Here is a 23,698-nt window from a genome sequence, read left to right on the forward strand (position 1 = left end):
AAGAGGGAGTCAGATCTTGTCACGGATGGTTGTGAGCCACCATGTGGTTGCTGGGATTTGAACTCTGGACCTTCGGAAGAGCAGTCGGGTACTCTTACCCACTGAGCCATCTCACCAGCCCTATTCATTGTTTTTAATAGCTGCGTAGTACTCCATTGTGTAAATTACCACATTTTCTGTATCCATTCCTCTGGGTCCTTTCCAGCTCCTGGCTATTATAAATAAGGCTGAGATGAACATAGTGGAGCATGTGTCCTTATTACAAGTTCAAGCATCTTCTGAGTATATGTCCAGGGGTTGTATTGCTGGATCTTCCAGTAGTTAGTAGGATGTTCAATTTTCTGAGGAACCGCCAGACTGATTTCCAGAGTGGTTGTACCAGCTTGCGATCCCACCAGCAATGGAGGAGTGTTGCTCTTTTACTGGTTTTCAAAGGATGCATGGGCTACTTTCCAAGATTAAGCAATCCAGGAGGATCAGCAGTTACCATCCTCAGGGGCATCCAAAATATCTCCATGTCTTTCAAGGCTCTACATTTCCCCATTGGCTTTAGGATCAGATATTCTGTGAAAGCTCAACTGAATGCCCTGTCAGTCCTCTCATTGTAGGAGGGAGGTTTCCTCCAAACTCCTTCACCTTCCTTGAGGTCTAGCTTTCCTGTTGAAGTATCAGATGTGGCAACCTGATCATAGCCTGTCCTTTATCAGCAGTTCACCAACACAACCTAATGTGACCAGCCACCTCTGCTGTTCTGACACTGTCATCATCATGTCTTCCTAACACCCAAGTTGCTCAATGTCCCCGAGAATCCTTGTGGATCTTTCCCCAGTTATACTACCTGAGGAGTCTCCAAAAACACCCCTCAAGATGACCCATTTGCAAAAGAGCCACGGGTCTGAGTACAAGATCTGCCTTATAACTATGATTTGTCCCAGTGCTGCTCAACAGGCTTGTACCATTCCACACACAAAGCACTATTTACTGGGGGATGCTTGCCTGAGCCTATGACCACAGATAGGCTTAATAAAGATCATTTTAAAATGAGACACACACACACAAAGAGAAAATGAGTTCTGATGACACATACACCATACATACGATATGGGGGTAGGCTCTCAAAATTTTGTTTAGAGCACATTTTATAGGGTCACCTAGTAGCATGTACTAAAAATTCCAAATGCCCTGAAGGTGAACAACACAAATCCTGTTGTTTATATAGACATTTCAGGTGTGTGAACCTTCTACTAATTAAAAAAAGGTGGTATCCTCCTGAGACCTTGTTATATACTAACCAGAAGATGACCACACATGGCCCTCAGAATGACACTGTTGCTCTACTATGCTCAGAATTTCCAGTATATGATCTTTGAAACACTTAGCAACTAAGCCATGCCCCTGTGTCAGCACTAGAGGTATCCAGCTAAGATAGCTATCCTGCTTCATTTTGGGGGTAGGAGATGAACAGCTCTTTTTAAAAATTATCTTATTTTTTATTTTTATTTTTTTTACAGTCTAGTCGTTATCCCCCTCCCGGTCCAGTTCCTTATTCTATCCCTCATCCCCCATCTACAAGAGGATGTCCCCCCAAATCCGGCCAGGCTTCCCCACTCCCTGGGGCCTCCAATCTTTCCAGGGTTAGGTGTGTCTTCTCTCACTGAGGCCAGACCTAGCAATCCTCTCCTGTATATGTGTTGGGGGCCTCATATCAGCTAGTATATGCTGCCTGGTTGGTGTCTCAGTGTCTGAGAGATCTCAGGAGTCCAAGTTAGTTGAGACTGCTGGTCTTTCTTATGGGGTTGCCCTTGTCCTCAACTTCTTCCAGCCTTTCCCTAATTTAACCACAAGGGTCCCCGACTTCAGTCCATTCATTGGGTGTAAGTATCTGCATCTATCTCAGTCAGCTGTTTGTGCAAAAGGTTTATTAGCTGGTGATATAAAAGCAAGTGAGGGGGGTGGAGGCAAGCCAACCACAAAGTGTGTGCACGATTGGAGGAGGATGGACTGAGGGAATGTAACTTCAAGTATAACGTAGGGAGTCTTCCTGGCAGTCTCCATGACTCACAAGGTCTTTGTCCTGGTCAGTGGCCACCTGAAGAGGCACAGCTTTAGCCTGAACACAGACAATCCCAGCTTGAGGCAGCTGGGCCTCCAGACAGCTAAATGTCCTCCTGCTGGAGATGTCAAGAGATGTGTTCTGCATCAAGGGTGGTTATGGCTCAAGACAACCTGGAAAACATTTATTGTCAAACAAAATATTTATCACCAACAACACATGGTAATCCGTGATACGTTTATACCTTTTTTTCCTTTTTCAAGGTAGATTGTAACCTCTCTAAAATACAACATTGATCAATACCGAAAATACAGATCCCTTTTTATATCTCACTAACCAAGCAACAGCCTGAGGGGATGAATTTTGTTAAAGACTTTTCCTTCGAGAACTTAAGAATCAGTAGCTTCAGTTGCCACAGGGCGCACATGGATGTGAGGACTAAATCACAGCTGCCCGACGGCAGGGGACAAATATTTCTAAGTGCTCGTAACGAAAGACAGTTCCTGAGCTGATGAATGTTTACCAAAATAACCTCACATGTGCTTTGGAAAACTCTAAACTAGATAGATGTAGATGTATATGAAAGAATTTCCTTTCAAATACAAGGATTCATACGATATTCTTTTTTTTTTTAAAAGATTTATTTATTTATCATATGTAAGTACACTGTAGCTGTCTTCAGACATTCCAGAAGAGGGCGTCAGATCTCATTACGGATGTGAGCCACCATGTGGTTGCTGGGATTTGAACTCAGGACCTTTGGAAGAGCAGTCAGTGCTCTTACCCGCTGAGCCATCTCGCCAGCCCTCATATGATATTCTTACCAATGCTGTCCTCAATATGTAACTTTAGCTTTTAAGATCTGTAATACGAAACCAAGCCAAAGAGACCAGAGTTTCTGCCATCTGCTAAGTTTAAAACAGACTATCGATCCCAGAGTTGTTTCCACAGTTCCTAACTACCATATTTCTAACTAATTCAGATGAAACAGTTAAGACTAAACAATTCCTACCCAACCTATAATACTCTACCCCAGCAGCCGGATTCAGCCTTTGGGTATTTCATGACACAATGATACAAGTCACAGGAGCTACTCAGAACCCATAGTAAACCAAAATATTTAATGTGAATGAAAAAGAAAACATTTATTTTCCTTCAAATCTGATCAATACTGCTTTAATGTAGAATATGTCATTTTTATTTACAGGCTAATTAAGAATATGAAACTCAACTAGATATAATACAATTATCATAAATCACCTTATATGTAAATTAATATATATTTTTTGTTTTAAAATATGAAAACAACATAAGCCCCTTGCTGTGGGGACTATTCCAGCACCATGGACAGGTTATGTTATTTGTAATTGTTTAATTCTAATCAACAGACTTGCAAGCTCTTCATCTCTCTCAAATTTAATTTAACAATAATCCCTAACCCGAATACGTCACTTCCATCATGTTCAGAACAGAGAACTGCAGAAGACAATTTTGCACAATAAGTGTGAGTATGTCCGCATACACACCTCTCATGTTCTACACGTTTTCATTGTAATGGCTTTGCAACAGCTTTCCCCCCACTTTTTGGCTTTGTTCAAGAAGAGTCAGTGTTATATGGGCATCTTTCCTATGAACATGAACTATAAAGACTACTCTTCACTTAGTGCTTCGGGACCACACCCTCTGAAGTGAACTCTCCAGTGGGCCTGGGAGAGTACCAGGATGCTCTCAGAGCAGCATTCAAGTCACAGCGCTCTCCTATGCTTCCAAACCAGGAAGCAGAGATGGAAAGACGGACCTGCAGAACCATAAACTACTCTTTCTAAATATATTCTGTACCCATCTCACACAATCCTTCCTAGGCAGCACATGAAAATGCTCATCCATTTCCTAAAGTTTTGCTTTCACATCTGCTGTGAAGTTCTTGAAAAAATTCAAAGGGCTATATAGCTTACATTTCCTAGCGATTCAATCATAGTATATAAGGCATATAATCTCTGAATAAAAAGGAAAATAAAATGGCCCTGGTCCTTCCCAAGCAATGCTGAAAGGATATAGGAGCAGCATGGTTTCAGGTCAAAGCAAAAATGTTTCAGATCTGTTACCATGAACATTTTTTCCTTAAATGAATACAATGGCTACCACCTACTTTGAAGGTCTCAAGTCATGCACTGGGGTATGTGTTTGGCATGGGAGGAATACATGAGGAAAAAACAATCTTTCTTTTAAGAGGTCTAGCCTATCAGGAGCAAACAGTAATATGTAACATGTTTATTCATTTGTACAATTAAAATACTAACCTTGTTTACAGGCAATGTTACACTACAAGGTATCTCAGCATCAGTAACAATATACATACGAAGTGCACTTTTAGTTACCAGTTAACACGGTGATACTATGAAGAACGAAACCACCCATAGACCATAAATGAGCAACAGTTAAAAAGTAAATTTATAAATAGCAAAATCACAAAATAAAGTATATACATTTTATAGATTTAACTTTGAACAAATATATAATGCATCTGGGAAAAACAAGCATACCAAGAAAGAAGATACTGATATTGTAAAAGCCCTAGATATGTAGGCTTCTCCCCCATAAGATTCCCTTAGGTGAAAATCCTTTAAAACAGTGACTTAGCAAAAATCACTCCTCTTTAAGTACAGTCTTTTCACTTTGCCCGGCAGGCAGGGTGCATTGTCTGTAGGTCAGGAAAGAAGGGAGCAGGCACTCTGTATTTAGTTGTGATACAACAGAACTAATACATATACAGAGTTTGCACACGAGTATTGCTTTAGTCAAACATATACTGATATAAAAACCAATACGCTCACTGTACCAAAATGTCTTTACCTCATCTTGCCTACCTTGGCCCCCGGCTTTTTAAATGACTGGCAAGTCGGGTACTTAAAGCCAACTGCTGTTTGAACACAATGTATTTCATGACATAGTAATGTTCCTGACTATCACAAAACAAAGCTTGGGAACAACTCAAAAATGTATAAAGCTGGTTTTCGTGGATTCCAGACAATTAACATTTGGGACTAAACATTAACAGTGTAATGCTCCAATACCATGCACACAGATCAACATAATTGAAAACAGGCCATTTTCCACTCATCTGCGTTTCCTTTAAAAGTCCAAAGTCAAATGCACAGTAACTTTTCCCAAACTATTTCTAGAGCAGCATTGACTGATACAGGATTGCCTAAAGAAAACCGTTTTGTACTGCAGTTGAGTTAACTGGAGAGTGAACTCATCATAATGATTTAAGATAGTAATTAATTTAGATATCAGGAATGTACAAGATACTTTTTTTAAAAAACCTGAAACAAAATTTTCAATTAAGCAAAAATGTCAACCTAGATTTTTGCAATTCACTGAGTAAAGTTCTGTCATCTGAAATTCCGCAGTTATCCTTAGGGAATATATGGTATCATTTACTCTGCTGTATTTAAAGGGTACTTAGAGAATTCCAGTTAGCACTGTCCTGTTAAATATGAAAAGGAGCCAAATGAAATAGCATCCACTTGGCCTGTAAGAGCCTAGTAAAACCCCTTTGGGAAACACATGCTTTGGTGCTTAGATTCCAGGAAAATCAAAACTGCCTTCCATGCAATAGCTAATTAAGGTATACCACAGAAAACAGGGGTTTATGCACTTAGAATTGTTCACATGAAGCCCTGAGGTTCCCGCCTTTCTCTAGGCAACACACAGCCTCCCTGATCTTGTGCAGTCTTTGTCACCATCTTCTCTAGTGCCCCACACTCCATGAGTCTGACAAGCAGCGTGTCTGGGATGGGTTAGTAGGCCTTCTTCTGATGCAGGCTGTGCAGATGAGCTGCTCTCGCAGCAGTGTCATCCAGAGGGCTCTCACCTGCAGCCCCTACGTCCCCATTTTCATGTGCATCCCTCACTGCCTTCTTGTTATACCCTGGGAGACAAGAACACAAAAAATACCATGTATTTCTGGCTGAAAATATGTCTAAGTTTTATAGTTTTACTAAGAAAAAATGTTCAATGAAATTATTAGCAGCAATATAAGGCAAACTAACCCTGATCAAATCAATTTCATCTTATAGCAGATAGGAAACATCATATACATTTTTAAAGTATTAACTATTGAAGCTACCTGAAAGTTGTGAAATAAATCCATCTAGTTTTCTAAAAAACTTAGGGTTGACATACTAAGTTATAAAAATCCAATTGTATTTATACAAGTATTTACTGAAATACAAATATTTTGCTTCTATATTATTTAACTTCAATTCATTGAACTATATGCTAGTTGACTGCTAAACAATCTGTTGGCAAGATAATGTTAGCTAAATATTAAAATAAATTTTGGTTCATTTACCAAACATATAATGGGATTTTAAGTAAATATGACTGACTGAAAACCCCACTAAGTAAGCTTAGAAAGATCTGTATTAAACAATAATCAACAGATAGATTTTATTTCAATACTTGAGAGTCAAAGGCAGGAAGACCCTGTGTTCAAAGACAGCATGGTCTACACAATGAGTTCCTGGCCAGCCTAGAAGTCCGAGGAAGATCTAAAACCTACCAAAGGTAAATTTTTCATTATCTGACACACTTAATAGTAATATGCTGTATGGCATGCATTTTGGCTGAGTCATATTTCTTTTTTTTGTTGTTGTTTTTTTTTTCGAGTCAGAGTTTCTCTGTGTAGCCCTGGCTGTCCTAGAACTCACTTTGTAGACCAGGCTGGCCTCGAACTCAGAAATCCACCTGCCTCTGTCTCCCGAGTGCTGGGAATAAAGGCGTGTGCCACCACACACAGCTGTGAGTCATATTTCATGTTTTAAGCATTTGCAGTTTACATAGGTAAGAAAAGTTTTCTAACCAAGGCTATAAAATTACTGCTTTAAACTTATGAGAGCTAGAAAACATTTAAAGAATGTCTAGTCAAGTACTGGACTTTTTTTTTTTTTTGACAGTTTATAAACATTTGGAATTTTATTTAAAAAAAAATCACAACCATGAACATTGTTACAATTAGAGGCCCTCTTGGTTCTCCACAATGATACTGAGCATGCTCACAAGGAGTTCCCATTGTTAAAACAACCATCTTAAAAAGGAAAAAAAAAAGAACAAAACAAATCAAAAAAACAAAACAAAACAAAAAGAAACTCAGCACACTACTATTTAACTTGTTTTAATGTTTCTTCACAAATGGTGAGAATACTAAAGTACACACAAGGAATAATCATAATGTTGTCGCCAACATTGTAAATATGGAATTATAAATTTAAAACATTTTCTGGTTTAAAAAATAAATCTGGTCGTCAATGCAGCTCTGCAGGTCTCTAGTAGGGCCGGGCTCTGCGTTCCTGACGGTGCTCGCTTTTATTCATTTTCCCAGGTCCTCCACGTCAGCCTCTACTTCCTCCCATCTATTCCATTAAAGGTCCAGGAGGTTCCCCAGGACCATCTCATCTCCCTCCACCAAAGCCACCTCGGTCCATTCCACAGCCACCTCGGAAGCCTCCTCTGTCTCCACCTCTGCCACCTCTGAACATTCCTCCAGGACCACCATGGTCCACAAGTCCTCCTCTTCCTCCATGCATGCCACCAGGGCCACCTCGTCCATGATCACCACCCGGAGGTAGAAAGGGTGGCGGGAGGAAGCCCTCGGGCTTAGGGGCCTTACACTGGTTGCATTCTGTTCTCCAAGTGAAGTTCTGATTTCCACAGCCCGAATTGGGACACTGCCAGTCTCCAGCTCGGTGCTGGACATTTCCTCCTCCAGAGGGGTTTCCTTTGGAGCCTTGGGGCCCTCTTGAAGGGAAGCCTCCTCTGTCTCCTGCACGGCCTCCCATGCGACCCATGGGTCCTCCAGGGCCTCCTGGGCCACCAGGACCTCCACGAAGTGGTGGTGGCATCCCTCTGCTCTCACGAGGTGGCATGCCTTCCCGCATGCTGTTCATTGGAGGCTTCTTTCGGGCAAGAGAAACTTTAAGTTTGCTTCCTTGAAAATCTTTCCCATCAAACCATTCCACGGCAGCCTTGGCAGTTGGTGGATCTTCATAGGACCCTGTGGCGTCACCTTTAGGCTTTCCTGTCTCCTTATCCAGGTAGATATGGATCATGGGTTGTCCAGTTCTCTTGTTCATCTTGACAACCCCACACTGCCTCAAGAAGTCTGCCAGATCATCCAGAGTCACATTGTCATTTAATCCTTGCACATAAATTGCACTGTTGTCAGAGTCTTCACCGGGATCTATAGGAAGGCCTAGATCAAGATCTGGTCCTTCATCCATGGGTCCACCAGGCTTATTGAAGCCACCTCGCTCTCCAGCGCTGCCCATTCTACCACGTCCTCCTCCCCGCCCACCTCTGCTCATGCCTCCACCATCAAATCCCCCTCTTCCCCTGCCCCGGTTATCAGGACCACTCAAGCTCCGGTTCTCTCCTGGTCTGGAAAATCCTCCAGACTCCTGCCCACAAACACCCATGCTACTGGGGTGGTCCTGTCGGAATGAACTCTGCTGCCCGTAGCTGCTGCTCTGTTGGCTATATTGACTTGGAGCCTGGCTGTAGGATCCAGTCTGAGGGGGGTAACTAGTAGGAGGCTGCTGCCCATAGCTGCTTTGTTGANCATAGCTACTCTGCTGTCCATAGCTGCTCGGCTGCCCATAGGTGTTCTGCTGAGAGTAAATGCTCTGATCGTAACTAGCCGGCTGTGAAGAAGAGTAGCTGGTAGGAGGATAAGATGGAGGTGCGGTGACTGGCTGCATTGGGTAGCTCCCAGGTACTTGGGGATAGCTGTAGTTACTCTGTCCATATCCTAGGCTGGGTTGGTTATAACCCCCTGTGCTAGATTGAGGTTGACTAGTCTCAGCAGGCTTATTACCATCCTGTGGTCTGGTAGGTGCGGTGGCTGCTGGCTGCTGGCTGCTGGCCATAGGTGGGGTAGGCAGGCTGGATGCCATATGCAGTCTGAACTGCGTAAGAGGCCTACGTTGTAGTAACTGTAGCAGTGGTGGTGTCATAAGCACTAGTGCCATATCCTTGCACAGGCTGGCTGTATGCCTGGGGGGCAGTTGGAGTGGTATAACCAGTGGGAGGCTGTCCGTAAGAAGTTGCATATGCAGTCTGCCNGTAGGTGGCAGTGNTCTGAGCNTGNGTATAGCTGACATCAGTAGGCTGTCCATAGGTTCCATAGCTTTGTTGCCCATATGCCTGGGTGGTCTGTGCATATCCTTGAGTTGGCTGGGCGGTGTAAGCACTGTAGCCCTGCTGGGCTGCAGCTTGACTATAGGTACTGTAATCCGTGGTCGCCATTTTCTCGCCGTCCTCCTCAAGTACTGGTCTTAATGGAAAGACTTGTAAACAGTTCTGCTGTAACTCCTTAAGCCTTACCGACCTATGATATGGACTACTGCCTTCAAATTACTAGGAACTTATGGAATGTAAAAATGCTTTATCTTTAGAAGGTATAAAAATAAGAACGACAATAATGTTGTGGTGAAGCACTTTTCTGCTTTATCCAGTTTAAAATAAAAAAAGTAAGGAACTTTTTGTTTTTTTCCAGACAGAGAGAACACTCTGGCCTTGAACACAGAGATACACCTGCCTCTGCCTCCTGAGCGCTAGGATTAAAGGTTTCTGCCCCAAACCCCACCCAGCCCCGCCAACCCACCATCATCTTGGAACAGGTGTTTTTCATACCCATGACAGTAAAATGACAATGGGGCCATGGGAGAGCAGCTCAACACTATAGAGTTCTAACAAAAATGTCACAATAGGTCACTCCCCATCCTTCCCCCTCATCTGAGACAGTCTCACTGTGTAGTTCTGGCTGTCCTGAAACTCACTTTGTAGAACAGGCTAGCCTCAAACTCAGTTTCACCTACCTCTGACTTTTATGACAGGTTTATCTTCATTTATGTGTATATATATATATGTACATACGTCTAAATGCCAGACGAAGGCACCAGATTCACTGGAGCTGAAGTTAGAGTAGGTAGTGTAGGTGCTGGGAACTGAGCTCTAGTCCTCCCCAAGAGTGGCAAGTGCTTTTAACCTCAGAGCCACCATCTCATTGGCCCTAGTAACTGGCTTTACTGAAGGTAGCTGGATTTACATCTGGTTTTTATTTACTGTTACAAGTGCATGAAGAACCAGCTGCACAGAAGTGTAGCTGGGTCAGAGTATTTTAACGGCCTTTTCAAATAACTGTCAATGTTCTTTAGCACTCCACCAAAATCCAACAATGTAGACCTTGAGGGATTGTCAACACACAGTTACATTCGAGTTTTCTTGCCTAGCTTGTACTGTGAAGGTAAATACACACACAACTCTGTAAAATTACATATGGGTCATACAAAAAACACTGGATTGCTGAAGTAATAAGCAGCAATTCAAAAGCTGACATGTTTTACTGCATTATGTAAGAACTGCATCAATTAATGTGCCCACTGAGCTCCTTACAAACTTACATCTGGGGACCAGCCAAGCTCATGGGGATTTAAGTGATGTTCTACAAAATGTAGTTTTCACTTAACAGCCCATATTTCTGACAATAAATACTCTCAATTGTCTTCTTCGAAGTAACAGACTGTAAAAGTTGAAGACAATGTCCACCTGCCAGTCATTCTTTCAAAAAGTCAGTAATCTAACCAGGGCAGTTTTGTTAAGACCAGCACCTTTGTGCAGTGTGCTGGGTCAGTGACAGATGGACTTACATCTCATCAAGTGGAAGAGTAAAATGCCATGTACACAATCAACTGGCATTGGGGCTTAGGCAAAGAACACTAAAAACATAAGGATGAAAGAATGGGCTGGGCTTGTGACGCTTGCATGTGATGGCAGCACTTGGAGACTGAGGTAGGAAGGCTTGTAAATTCAAAGCCAGCCTAGGCTATACAGGGAGATGCTGTCTCAAAAATCAAACCAAAATAAGCAATGTACTCAAGAATTAACATTTAATAAAAAAATAGTAAGTTTTATAGCTTTATCATCAAGTGCCAATTTTATCCAAAAATAAACTGTTACTGTTTCATCACAGTATTGCCAGGAAAAGCCCCTTAGCCCACATGCCTCTCAAAAGGTCCCAGCGACTCCCAGACATCTATGATAACTTGGAAAATAATGCTCTACCCAAAGGAAGTGCTTTCATATTTCTTTTATAAATACCAAACTGAAAATCTTGAGGGTCCTAAATTGTGATCTGGTTAATAATCATAGACATCAATTTAACCACTAACCCACAGTTCCAAAGCTCTAACTCCTCGTGCTATGAGAGAAGAATCCGCATTAAGACACCTGCACTCTAAAGAGATGTTGGGTTTTGCTTCAGAGTCTAGAGAATTTGAATCTTTGTTTTTCAAGCATCTTAGCCAATATGAACTAGAAAACATGTAAACTAGTGGAACACAGTAAAACTGCAAGACTGACTATTCATGTCTTTTGTTCTGTATCATTTAGCATGTTACTGAAGAACACTGAGGCTTTTACATTAAAATACTATTCATAGTAAGCCAGGTGGTGGCAGCGACTGTGCACAACTTTAATCTCAGCACTTAGGTAGCAGAGGCAGGCAAATCTCCAAGTTCAAGGCCAGCCTGGGCCCTGTCTCTAATAACCAAAAGAAGAAATGTTATTAATAACCAACACATTCATAATAAAATTGAATGATTTTTACCTTGTAACATTTTCATCTCGCCACTGCTGTCTTTGCAACTAGCACCAGAATTCCCACTGCCTTCTAACTCATCAAGATACAAACGATAGCGGTGTCCACTCTCGTCTTCATACTCTACATTTTCATCGTCAGAATCCACTTCAGGTGCCACGTAGACTACTTCAAACTCAATCTCTCCTCTCTAAAACAGGGATGAACACAGAAAGTCAAGTCATGGGATTATAGCCACAACAGAATTCTCAGTCTTTGGGAACAGACACTGAGAGGAGGAGAGGGCAGGTACTGCTAAGTCTAGACTCTCAAAAGGTACAAGAGAGGGAGGCTGTGACAGCCAGACCACTTCCTGGATCTTCTCTATGAGGGAGTTCCTTCTAATATTATAGCTCCTTCTACTGATCAAAGCAGTCATTCACCTCAGACAAGGTCTTAGTAGACCAGGCTGGCCTTGAATGTTCACATAGCTGAGAATGAGCTACAACTCCTCATCTCCCTTCCTCCACTTATTTTTTAAAGATTTATTTATTTTTATTTACATGAGTACACTGACGCTGTTTTTAGACACACCAGAAGAAGGCATCAGATCCCATCAGAGATGGTTTTGAGCCACCATGTGGTTGCTGGAAATTGAACTCAGGACCTCTGGAAGAGCAATCCGTGCTCTTAACCGCTGAGCCATCTCATCAGCCCCTACCTCCACTTCTTAAGAGAAGGGATTATAAGTGTCTGCCACTATTCCTGGCCTTTCCACAGTATTTTAAATAATATATCAAAAATAAAAAGGATGCCTAACCATTAGATTTACAGAATCTTGGAACAGAATCATGTATTCAGTTTAAAGACATCTTGTACTTTGCCAGTAATCTAGCAATTCCATTTAAACTGATAATAAATAAACTAGTATATAAGGGTGTCAAACAAACTTTGCTAGTTCAAGAAATTGCTATGCCAGGCAGTGGTGGCGCACGCCTTTAATCCCAGCACTTGGGAGCAGAGGCAGGTGGATTTCTGAGTTTGAGGCCAGCCTGGTCTACAGAGTGAGTTCCAGGACAGCCAGGGCTACACAGAGAAATCCTGTCTCAACACCCCCCCCCCCACACACACACACAAAGAAACTGCTATGACTTATTGTTCCCCACTAAGTACTTTCCCCCTTAAAATAGTAAGCTATTGAGTAGCCTAAGCTAACCTCTAGCTTGCCCAAACTAGATTCAAACTTGCAGTAATCCTCCTGCCTCAAATCCAAACTGGAATGACAAGTGTGAATTATTACATCCAGCTTCTTAGATAAACCTTTGTTTAAAAGAAATTCTCTTTACTGAGAAAGACAGCGGTATTAATAAAGGTATTTATTTAGGAATAACAGTAATTACTATATTTATGGTATAACATTATAGCTTTTATTAACTCTCTTCTCATAAGTGAGAAGCCCTGGTGAGCAGTGAGGAGAACGTGCAGCTTTCCCTAGAGCCCAAGCAAGCACAAAGATGCCGCCTAGTGTGGCTGGACATTCTTTACTCCTTTTACTACACCGGGCCAGATGTAATACTTTTACTGTTATTCTTTAATAACAAATTAATGTCAAGTACAGAATTATAAACCATTTTAAGTTCAAAAAAAGTCTCCAAGTTGTAACTGTCTTTTACTGGGTCTACACTCACCACATCCTAGCCTTGTGCTTATAACTCTGAAAATTATGGCCTGTCTTTTCTAGAAAGAAAGTCTGCTGGCTTTGACTGCTATCCACTAAATTAATGTCTTCGGTGCCCTGCTCTCCTGAACCTACTCTTGAGGAATGGGCTATAGGCTCTGTTTTCTTTAACATTCACCACCACATACCTGCAGCTCTTTTACCCCAGCTGCCATTCATTCAGTTCTCATGCTACCAACATGGAGTCAAACTGAGCCTAGCTTACTTTTAAGCTGACTTAAAACACTGCAAGACTGTTTTGCCAGTCTTTTTTTTTTTTTTTTTAACTCCATTGTATGGTTCTAATGAATAAACTTTTTATGTGACAAAGCTGAGTCACAGTATCACAGGTTGGAAACTCATACTAATACAAATTTCAAGCTTAATGTACAAGACCTTTCTTTTTTTTTTTTTTTTTAAAGTTTTTTTTTTTTTTTTTAAAGATTTATTTATTATATGTAAGTACACTGTAGCTGTCTTCAGACACTCCAGAAGAGGGCGCCAGATCTCGTTGCGGATGGTTGTGAGCCACCATGTGGTTGCTGGGATTTGAACTCTGGACCTTCGGAAGAGCAGTCGGGTGCTCTTACCCACTGAGCCATCTCACCAGCCCAAGACCTTTCTTAAAACAAACAAACAACCCCATTATCAGTAAGTCCTCCCTTTACTGAAGCTATTTAATTGATGCCATAGGGGTGGTTCCTGCATTAAAGTATGTTACTAGAGACTAGCTAAGCTGATTGTCTGTACAGTCACACTCATCTACAATCATTCTACACTAGTACACTGTGTTGATGACCCAAACATCTTCATGTTCCACCAGCATTGTTTTAATTCCCTCACTCTATTCCCAGAGGAAAACAGAGGCTGTAAGGACATGAGATAACAAATCTGACTCTAAATATGGATCGTTATTCTATAAATCATTTGCTATGCAACTGCTCTCCAGGAATTGCAGTTTAATATCTTTAATATTTATTATAATTATTTTATATTATGTATATGTGTGTTTTGCCTACATGAATGTCCGTGCCCTTGGAAGCAAAAGAGGGCTTAGGATCAATCCCGGAACTGAATTACAAATGGCTACTGACCATCATGTGAGCGCTGGGAGTTGAATCTGGGTCCTCTATAAGAGCAGCCCTTAACCACTGATCAGTCTCTCCAAACTGGGCTAGAGGAATTCTAACGATCCTTTCAGTTCATATCCTATGACCAAAATCCGTCTTCTCCTACCAGTATTCCCTGACACCCTATATTGGCAAGACATGCCTGCCATTCTTGCGGTTGATCTTAAGAACCTATCCTATTCTGAGATACACACACCGCAGCTCCATTTCCATCGCAGAGCTTAGGAGACTGCTGCCCAGAGAATGTACATAATTTGTCCAAAGCTAAGTAGCTATGGGAAGGAGTAAATGTAACTTTTCAGCAAATACGATCAAATGACACCCATAAGCTTCAAGGGATAGAAACAACTTCTATAATTCCCAGCTTTAATGACATAAAGAGAATTCACCTGCTGGGAGAGTATAGTTACAGCTTCTTTATGCTTTGTGTCTCTTAGGTTGACTCCATTTACTGCCAGAATAGCATCTCCAACATGCAGCCCTCCACATCTATCCGCAGGCTGTCCCGGGTGGATCTCAGAGATGAGAATGGGAACACCGTGCTCTTTCCCACCCTGGCAATAGAACATCAAAGGAAGTAAGTCACTTTATAGTTTATAAAATGATCGCAAATCATCTTAGACACAAGACATTTTCTTAAAAATTCATTACAGTAAGCAGAGAGTCTCTGTAAGAATGGGGTGAAATTTTACTCACTACCAAAAAGGCACCTCTGAGTACAATTACTAAGACCATGCGGTTTTCTGAAATAATTATAGAACCCAGAACTAAAACAGTCTAGACAACTAACATAGCCTCATTTCTTAAACATTAAAAACAAGTGATACACTAGTGTTCCACAGCACTTTCAGCCATCTTGTGGTCTCTTGCAAAGCAATTTTGTCAAATCTAAATTGTTATGTATTGTAGTGGTGAATAAAAATGGGCCCATAGGGTCATATGTTGAATGCTTAGTCCCCAGGGAAAAGAACTGTTTGAACAATCAGAAGGATTTTTGGGTGTGACCTTGTCAGGATAAGTGTGTTACCAGAGGTGGGTTGTGAGTTTCCAAAAGCTCAGTGTTTTTCTCTCTCTTGGCCTGCAGATCAGGACACAGCTCTCAGCTAATGCTGTAGTGCCATGAATGTCATGAAAATGGACTAAACCTCTGAAACTATGAGTAAGCTGCAGTTAACTGGCTTCTTTTCTAAGAGTTGCCTTGGTCATGGTATCTCTTCAGAGCAATAGAAGAGTGACTAAAATATGTATAATAAGACCAGTTACTTTATGTATGACCAGGTCCCCTTCCCCTTTTTTTTCTTTTTTTTGGAGACGGGGTCTTTCTATGTAGCTTTGGCTGTCCTGGAACTCAGAATGTAGACCAGTGGCCTTGAACTCACAGATATCCACATGGCTCTGCTTTCCAAGTGCTGGAATTAAAGGTACGTGCCATCACATCCAGCTTTAACCAAGATAAGTTTGCAAGAGAAGTATCAATTTCCGAAACATAAAAATATGTAATATTGAAGAAATACAATAATTGGTAGCCATCACTTTATATAGCTTATGTATGTTATTTCTACTTTCATTTTTTAAAATTGTATGTACATAGGTGCTTTGCCTGCATATATGTCTTTGAATCATGTTTTTGTCTGCTCCCAGTTGTACTGAAAATGTTAAACTACACTTTTTTTTTTTTTGGTTTTTCGAGACAGGGTTTCTCTGTATAGCCCTGGCTGTCCTGGAACTCACTTTGTAGACCAGGCTGGCCTCGAACTCAGAACTCCACCTGCCTCTGCCTCCCAAGTGCTGGGATTAAAGGCGTGCGCCACCACCGCCCATCTAAACTACACTTCTTAAAGGGACATCTAAATTATAGGAAGCTTTCTTTATACACAAGAAGGTTTTATGCAAAAGTGTTACTGCTTAAGTTTTAAAAAATTCAGTTATTTTGAGTTATATCCAGAATATTTTGTTCCCACAGATGATGCCCCACAAAGGACCCTGTTCCTATCAGACAAGCGCCATAAGGAAACAGAAGCACCACTTCTTACTGTAATAGAAATGCCAAGGCCTTCATGATCTTCCTTAAGGAGGAGAACTTTCCTAATTGGACCAACTCCCTGGCTTTTCTTCAAAGAGTCTTGATCCTTATTGCAGGGAAAAAGAGAAAAAAATTAGTATTATTTAGATAAATAACAAAGCAAGCAGAACTCATGTTACTAACTTGCCTTTAAAAACCATTATTAATCTTCTGGTATAGATTACAGCAATTAAAAGATGAGATGAAAATACTGATATGGTAAAATTTATGGATGATTTTTTTCACCCTCTGTAAATAAATATATATATTTATATATATGTATGTATATGTATATAATACGACACTATAAAATTACCAGGAATCTATTCAAGGAATAAAGTAGTAACCATGTATCTTCACTAGAAAATATCTTTAGGGGTTTATATAAATGTTAAGTGATTTTTAGAACCGACAATTTTTTATCAGCTTGAACATTAATACTTTTTATTCCCTAGTGCTCTAAAATCTACCTGCTAAAATAAAGTACCTTATTCCATTAACTGTTCTTTGGCCTTTCTCGCTTGTTTTTTAAAGTTCAAACCTAAGATTGTTTTGCATGCTAAGCACACACTCTGCACTTGCGCTAACCCTACTCAGCCCCCTCTGGTGTCTTGGATCTTTTCCTTTCTACTAAACTCCTTTTCAGCTCAGCCAGTAAATACATTCTACGCATCTTCCAATTTTAAGATTCTGACAAACCAAATCCCCAAACCCAAAGTAAACCAAACAAAAAAAGAACCCCCTCAATTTTTCCCTGTCTTTTTCAGTCACTATCTTCTATCCTCCACACATACTTCCTTGCCTCCTACATTACTTTGGTCACTGTGATGAAGATTTTATCCCTAGTCTGAAATTTTCTTTTGGTCACTTGTAAAAATATTGCTGAAGCCAATGAAGACTTTTTAGTCACTACTGTACTAGAACCCTGCAAAAGGCTGTCAGGGGCCAATAAACACCCTTTGAAGCCCACTCTCTTCCTCTGTTGTTCTTACCTACTTTGCCAGGTGATCTAAGCTGTCTGTACCAGGAGTCTTTCTTTGTGGTGTACTCTCTCCCTCCATACCGAGACTCCTCCTTGCCTCCTATTTAGTTGGTTAGTTTGTGCATGCATCCCTTGGCTACTGACTTCCATGATTTCAATGACACCAAAGAATACAACTTGCTTAATATTTCTGCAACTCAAGACTTCTTTCCTGAGTTTCATTCATACACCCAATTGGATGGGTTTCTTATATGTCACACCCAAACCTCAAACACTACCTGTCTAGAACTGATGATGCATCTTTCCTCTCACAGACCTTCATTTTCCTGTTCTTCCTTTATTAGTAAAAGCCAAAGTACACTTGGATAGCCAAAGCAAAGCTTCGCTCTTCCTCTCCTTAACTATCAGCTGTGAAGACCTTAGCTCAGTCGAGGCCTCTCAAAGCTGCCCTTCCTTCCCAATGTTACTTCCCAAGCTTCTCTCATTTTGTTCCTTGGATTACCACTGTCTCTCTGAGGTAGCCGGGCACAATACCATACTACTGTGTTCACTATTTTATTTAAAAGGCTTATAACTACCAGTTTAAGACTCCTATATTTAATGTAAAATAACTCTCATTTTCTGGCTTCTGGCTGACTAGTTAGCTGATGTCACGAAGCTATTTGAGTATGCTTTGTCGCTCTGATACGCTGCCACACCAACTAATGTGTCCCCCTTATAGCCTATTTTTCAGACCTACCAGACTCAAAGTTAATATGGAGCATCAGGCTCTAGAAGACAGTGACATATCTATGCACTGTGACCCTGTTCCTCACTATGTGCTATTATTCTTATAACAACTTTTGTGGAGGTAACAGATTATTTTACTGTTTAAAGCTGTAGTGGCTTGAATGAGAATGGCTCATATATTTAATGTTTGGTTCCCAGTTGGTAGACTGTAGAAGAAGGATTAGGGGGTGTGGCCTTGCCTCTCTCTGCTAGCTGTCTTTGGGTCAGCTACTGTTCCAGTGCCATGCCTGCCTGCCTGCCTGCCCTCGTGCTCTTCATCATGCTGCTCACAGACTCTGAAACTGTGAACAAGCCCCCATCAAATGCTTCCTTTTGTAAGTTGCCTTGAACACAGTTCTTCACCACAGCCACAGAACAACAGTAACTAACATAAAGGCCATTGGTATTAAAATATGGGACCCACTGGGGGAAAGTCTGCTTCATATATTGAACTGCTATGGTTAAAGTCTATGTTATCTAATAAGGATTTACCAAAGCTCCTTTACAGTGGTGGCTATGCAATGGAAAACTGAATACAGACTTCAAATTCTATCCTAACTGGAGGCCAAATAAATGTAAATATTATTTCAGAATCTGTGTTTAAAGGTAGGTACCAAAAAGTCCCTTGAAAACTTCTCCCAAATATAACTTATCACACATAAGTTTATAACAAATTGAAGCACACTCAATCATAATACAGGAAAATTTTGAAATATGATCTAAAGTACAACAATATGTGTTTGCTGGATAGGGCTGTTCGAAGAAATACCACTCTTACAAAAGTCTGAAAAACAACCAAAATTCCTTTGGATAATTGAACCTTTTAACTACTGTAATTAAGCCAAACTCCCTTTTCCCTCATTAAATAAAAGTTTCAAACACTAATAGAAGGAAAGAGAGAACAGAGAGGAGGAGATGAAGCCAGGAAGAGGCTGAGTGGGAGCAGGGACGTACGTGGCCTGGGGGTGCTTGCATGGGCCGCTTCAAGTCGTTGCGCCCTCTGCAGGCTCTGATGACAGTTTTGTGGCGATGCAAATGTATTTCAGCTTCTAACTGGTTCCAGAGCTTATCGTGAGCAGGTCCCTTCATATCCCGTCCCAGTAATTGTATCTGTTGGACCCTTCACATGAGCAAAAGAGAGTAGTTTAGGTTAAGCTTATACATTTAGATAATTCAAAAGAATTAATAACTTAAGTAGCTATTGAATACAGTTTAATTGGTAACAAAATTAATACTTCGGTTTTTCTCAATGTCTCTGATTTGTACAACTAAACTGAAAGGGACAAATATCTTTTAGGGGGAAAAAAGCTAAACGTTTTTTAAAAGAAATAAATGAGAACTCCTTTAATTATATACTTAATTTAAATATACCTAAAAAACATTTTTTTGAGATTAATGGCAATATGTTTTATCTCTTATATAACTGAATTCAGTGCACTATTAAATAGAAGCAGTTAGATAATAATGACCATATTTTAAAAATTCTTTTAAAGTGATTATTTAAGTAAAAAAATCATCAGAAATTTGTATTTCAAAATGATAAAAGTTATTTGCTTCAGGGCTGAAGAGATGACTCAGTGGTTAGGAGCACTTGAAGCTCTTGAGGAGGACCCAGGCTCAGTTCCCAGTACCCCATGATGACTCACAACCATCTGTAACTCTCAGGGGATCTCACCCCCCTCCTCTGACCTCCCAAGGCACTGAATACACAAGGTGTATATACAACACACGGGCAAAACACTCGCACATGTAAAATTTAAAAGTCTAAAAATAATTTAGAAAAACCTTGGCTTCATCTCAATTTTTAACAGAATATTAAAATGAGTATAAAATGATTTGATACTAGCACATCATCAAAGTTTGTGAGTAACTCACATAACAAGATTAAAGCCAGAAAGTGGGGCCAGAAAAGATCAAAGAATTTCTTACTGCTGGTCACATGAGCATCACCTGTTACAGAGTCAAGGCAGGAAACTACAGAAAAGCATTGCTCTGCAGAGTTTCAGGCATCTCACTGTAAATTATTATTAGCTTAATACTGATATTACTTAATAAATAGTGTACTTGTGGATAAGAAACATCTGTGCTAAACAGTGCTGCCAACACTGTTAACTTATAGCTATGTATAAAAATCAGGGTGAAACCGTTTCAGTCATAAGATATGAGTCAAGCAGAGCCATTTTACACACCTGCCGGCCAGCTCCTTATCCAAGTACTTGGCAGCCAACCTCGCCCCATAAACTTCAGCCTGGAGAACAGCTATGTGCCTTCGAAGAGCCTCGTTCTCCTTCCTTAGTAGCTTCACTTCAGCTTCAAGTCGAGCTTCTTTTACCTTTTCTGTTTTATTTGCTTCAAGTTCTCTTTCCTATTGCAATTTTAAGATCATAATTTTATGACAATGTCTTTATGACTCTATAGCCAGGAGACTATGCTCCTTAAAATTATACATAAGCTCAGCATATAAAACAAACAATGAAAACATGGGAAATAGAATTGAAACACAATGGATCTAATTATTTATTTTTGTATTTGTGTGTGCGTGCACGCACGGGCGTGCGCATCTGTATCTGAATCTTGAGTGTGTACCACATGTGTGTGGTCTGTCCATGGAAGCCAGAGAACAGATTGGGTCCCTGGGAGCTGCAGTTACAGGTGGCTGTGAGCAGGCTGATGGGGATGTTGGGTCCTCTGGAAGGACAGCAAGTGCCCTTAACTGCTAAGCCATCTCTTTAGATGAGAATTCTTTGTGTTTGAGATAAAGCCTTGTTTCAGGGTGGCCTGGAACTCATTTTATATATATAGCTCAGGCTAACCCTGAACCTGCAATCCTTCATCTATCTCTCATGTGCTAGGATTAGATATAGAAAAAATGTCCAGCTGGATTTCCTTCTTTAAAATTAGGAAAACAATGTCTCAGACCTTCCTTTGAATAGCTACATAACATGATGTTTACTGACATTGAGAGAAGCAAGAACAATCTTCTTTAAGCAGGACACCGAGTCTACTTTCTAAAAATGACTTAGAAACCAGACTAATATAAAAATGCTAAGCCACAGGCAGCAGCTCATAACAGCAAGACTACACTCAGGCAGCTGAAGGGGAAGGACGACAAGTTCCTGGTCACCCTGGCTACACAGAGTTCCAGGTTAGCATTTATCCACTGGACCACCTATGGTCCCATTCTAAGCTTTCAGAAAACACTGTACAGGCATGCATGAAGAACCTGTAGTTAGAGCTTGATTTTAAGAGAGAACATCTTCTTCCTTTTGCCACCTACAAAGTAAAATAGTCATACATTTTTCAGCTCTCATTAAAGGAGCCATCTTCAGCCTTCTATGTGAATCTACAGGTATTAGAGGACATAATCTCAGGATCATCGCCATTACGTTGTTATTATAAGTTCACAAGAATGAATGCTCAGCTTCCCCTGAGTTTATACCGTGTGTTTCTGCTCACAGACCATGGTTCAGGATCCAAGTGTAAAATGGGCAGCTTCAAGTCAAAGCAGAGTGCAAAATGGAAGGCACAAAGCCTTGCCCAAAGAAAGGCAAATTCCAAATCACATGCACACTGCGTGTGGCCAAGCACACCTCTTCTGAGAGTTGACTAGAGGTCCCACAGGTATTAGCTCTGCATCAAAACCAACTAAAGGCATCACACTAGCATTTATCCTGATTAGGCTGCCCTTGCTGACTTACTGACCTACAGAAATCCAGAGCTTAGGAAAATATGGTTATATTTTCACACACATTTCATGGGCTCTATCCATACTAGCAACTTTACTGAGCTTCATTCCCAGCCTGAAAACCAAGATTTCTTTGGTGTATAGGTATAGAAATATTACTGTACTGAGCTTGCTAATGAAATCTCAGATGCGTATGAGGCTACCACTTCCTTTTAATACTTCAGAATCCTAAAGAATCTGACAGTTGCTGAAATGTAAAACTAACACATGAAGCCAGTCAGCCATGGTGACGCACACACCTTTAACCCTACTACTCAGGGGGCAGAAACAGGGGGCAGATCTCTGTGAGTTCAAGGACAGTCTGCCATAAAAAAAATAAATAAATAAAAATAAAAAAATGTTGGGCTGGGGAGACGGCTCAGAGGTTAAGAGTGCTGGCTGTTCTTCCAAAGGTTTTGAGTTCAATTTCCAGCACCCCACGTGGTAGCTCATAACCATCTATAATAAGATCTGGTGCCCTCGCTTCTGGCATGCAGGAATACATGCACATACAACACTGTATACATAATAAATCTTTAAATAAATAATATGCAAACAAGGATATTTTAAGGCAACTGAAGAGAATTACTTTAAGATTTAAAGATAATTTGTAAGTTTGTTTCCTGGTTAACTTTTTTGTATTAGGTAATAAGTAAGTTCATTTCAAACTTTAGACTGATGTTTCTTCAGACGTGGTAAAGTCCTAAGTCAACTGGAATCTGATTAGCCTGGGATAATGGGAAATACACTAAGAATTTATATATTGTTATTGTCTAAAATACTTTCTGGTAAAACATTTAAAACCCAGTGTTTTTACGTCTACACCATCATTTTTACAGCCGCTGAGAGGTCCTAACCATGCAATGGATGAAGGAATCTGCATGCACACTCTCGTAATGGGAACAAGTTCAAACAGAAACTTGAAAGGGCTTAAAAACCAGGTCTGTTTACTGCATCCTCAATACCCTCATGGGGGTATTTTTGCCAAAGTATAAGTGGGAGCAAGTTACAAGTCCCAGAAGTTGTCAAAATTGATGGGCTCTGCAAACAACGGCTGTAAGTCACAAATGAAAGGTAAGTCTTTAGGCACATGCAGTGAGAAAAGCACAACAGGCACCCCCCTTTCAGGTATCTGAACCCTGAAAACCAGCATTAACATCCCTTCCAAATACAAAGTGTGACAACAGCTAACACTTAACACACCAGAGCATTTCAGCAGGACACGGTAAAGCAAGAGAAACGCCAGACTTACCAGATCCTCCACAGAGTGGACAGACTTCAGATACAAGAAAAAAGTTTTATAATTAGAAAACCATCAAACAAACAAATTATCTAGTGGTATTATCATTACAAGGAAAATTCCCACATGTTGGGTATCAGTTGGGTAGAGCTCATTAGCACAAATATATTTGCAAATCTATAAACAACAGTTATAATACTACACTAAGAATTTTACAGTTAAAATTAGTCAATACAATTGGCCCAATATTTATTTCTCTATAGCATCTATTAAAAGCTAAGGAACTCTTTTCTAATGAAAATGTAAAATGTTTTTCAATGTTAACATCACATAGCTTGTCTTAGTCAGGGTTCTCTAGAGTCAACAGAACTTATAGGATGTC

General features: G+C 40.5%; 1 protein-coding gene and 1 pseudogene across 3 annotated transcripts in view; both read right to left on the reverse strand.

Moving 5' to 3' along the window:
* Positions 1-3,201: 3,201 nt before the first annotated feature.
* The window catches only part of Gopc (golgi associated PDZ and coiled-coil motif containing), a 44,640-nt gene continuing 24,143 nt past the window's right edge, over positions 3,202-23,698 (reverse strand). Inside the window, exons 3-9 of one of the 2 annotated variants that reach the window (XM_029482602.1) lie at positions 23,329-23,352; positions 20,542-20,717; positions 19,307-19,472; positions 16,574-16,669; positions 14,930-15,094; positions 11,724-11,904; positions 3,214-5,987 (exon numbers count right to left, since the gene is read on the reverse strand). In XM_029482602.1, the coding sequence (XP_029338462.1) occupies positions 5,857-5,987; positions 11,724-11,904; positions 14,930-15,094; positions 16,574-16,669; positions 19,307-19,472; positions 20,542-20,717; positions 23,329-23,352 (939 nt within the window). In that variant the 3' untranslated portion in view covers positions 3,214-5,856. Of the gene's footprint in view, positions 5,988-11,723; positions 11,905-14,929; positions 15,095-16,573; positions 16,670-19,306; positions 19,473-20,541; positions 20,718-23,328; positions 23,353-23,698 lie in introns of both variants that reach the window. The other variant, XM_021174113.1, reaches the window with a different exon arrangement.
* LOC110303146 lies at positions 7,222-9,408 on the reverse strand (annotated as a pseudogene). The gene has a single exon (XR_003837787.1). The product of XR_003837787.1 is annotated as an RNA-binding protein EWS pseudogene (transcript).

Source organism: Mus caroli, chromosome 10, assembly GCF_900094665.2.
Source record: "Mus caroli chromosome 10, CAROLI_EIJ_v1.1, whole genome shotgun sequence".
NCBI classification, from domain to species: Eukaryota; Metazoa; Chordata; class Mammalia; order Rodentia; family Muridae; genus Mus; species Mus caroli.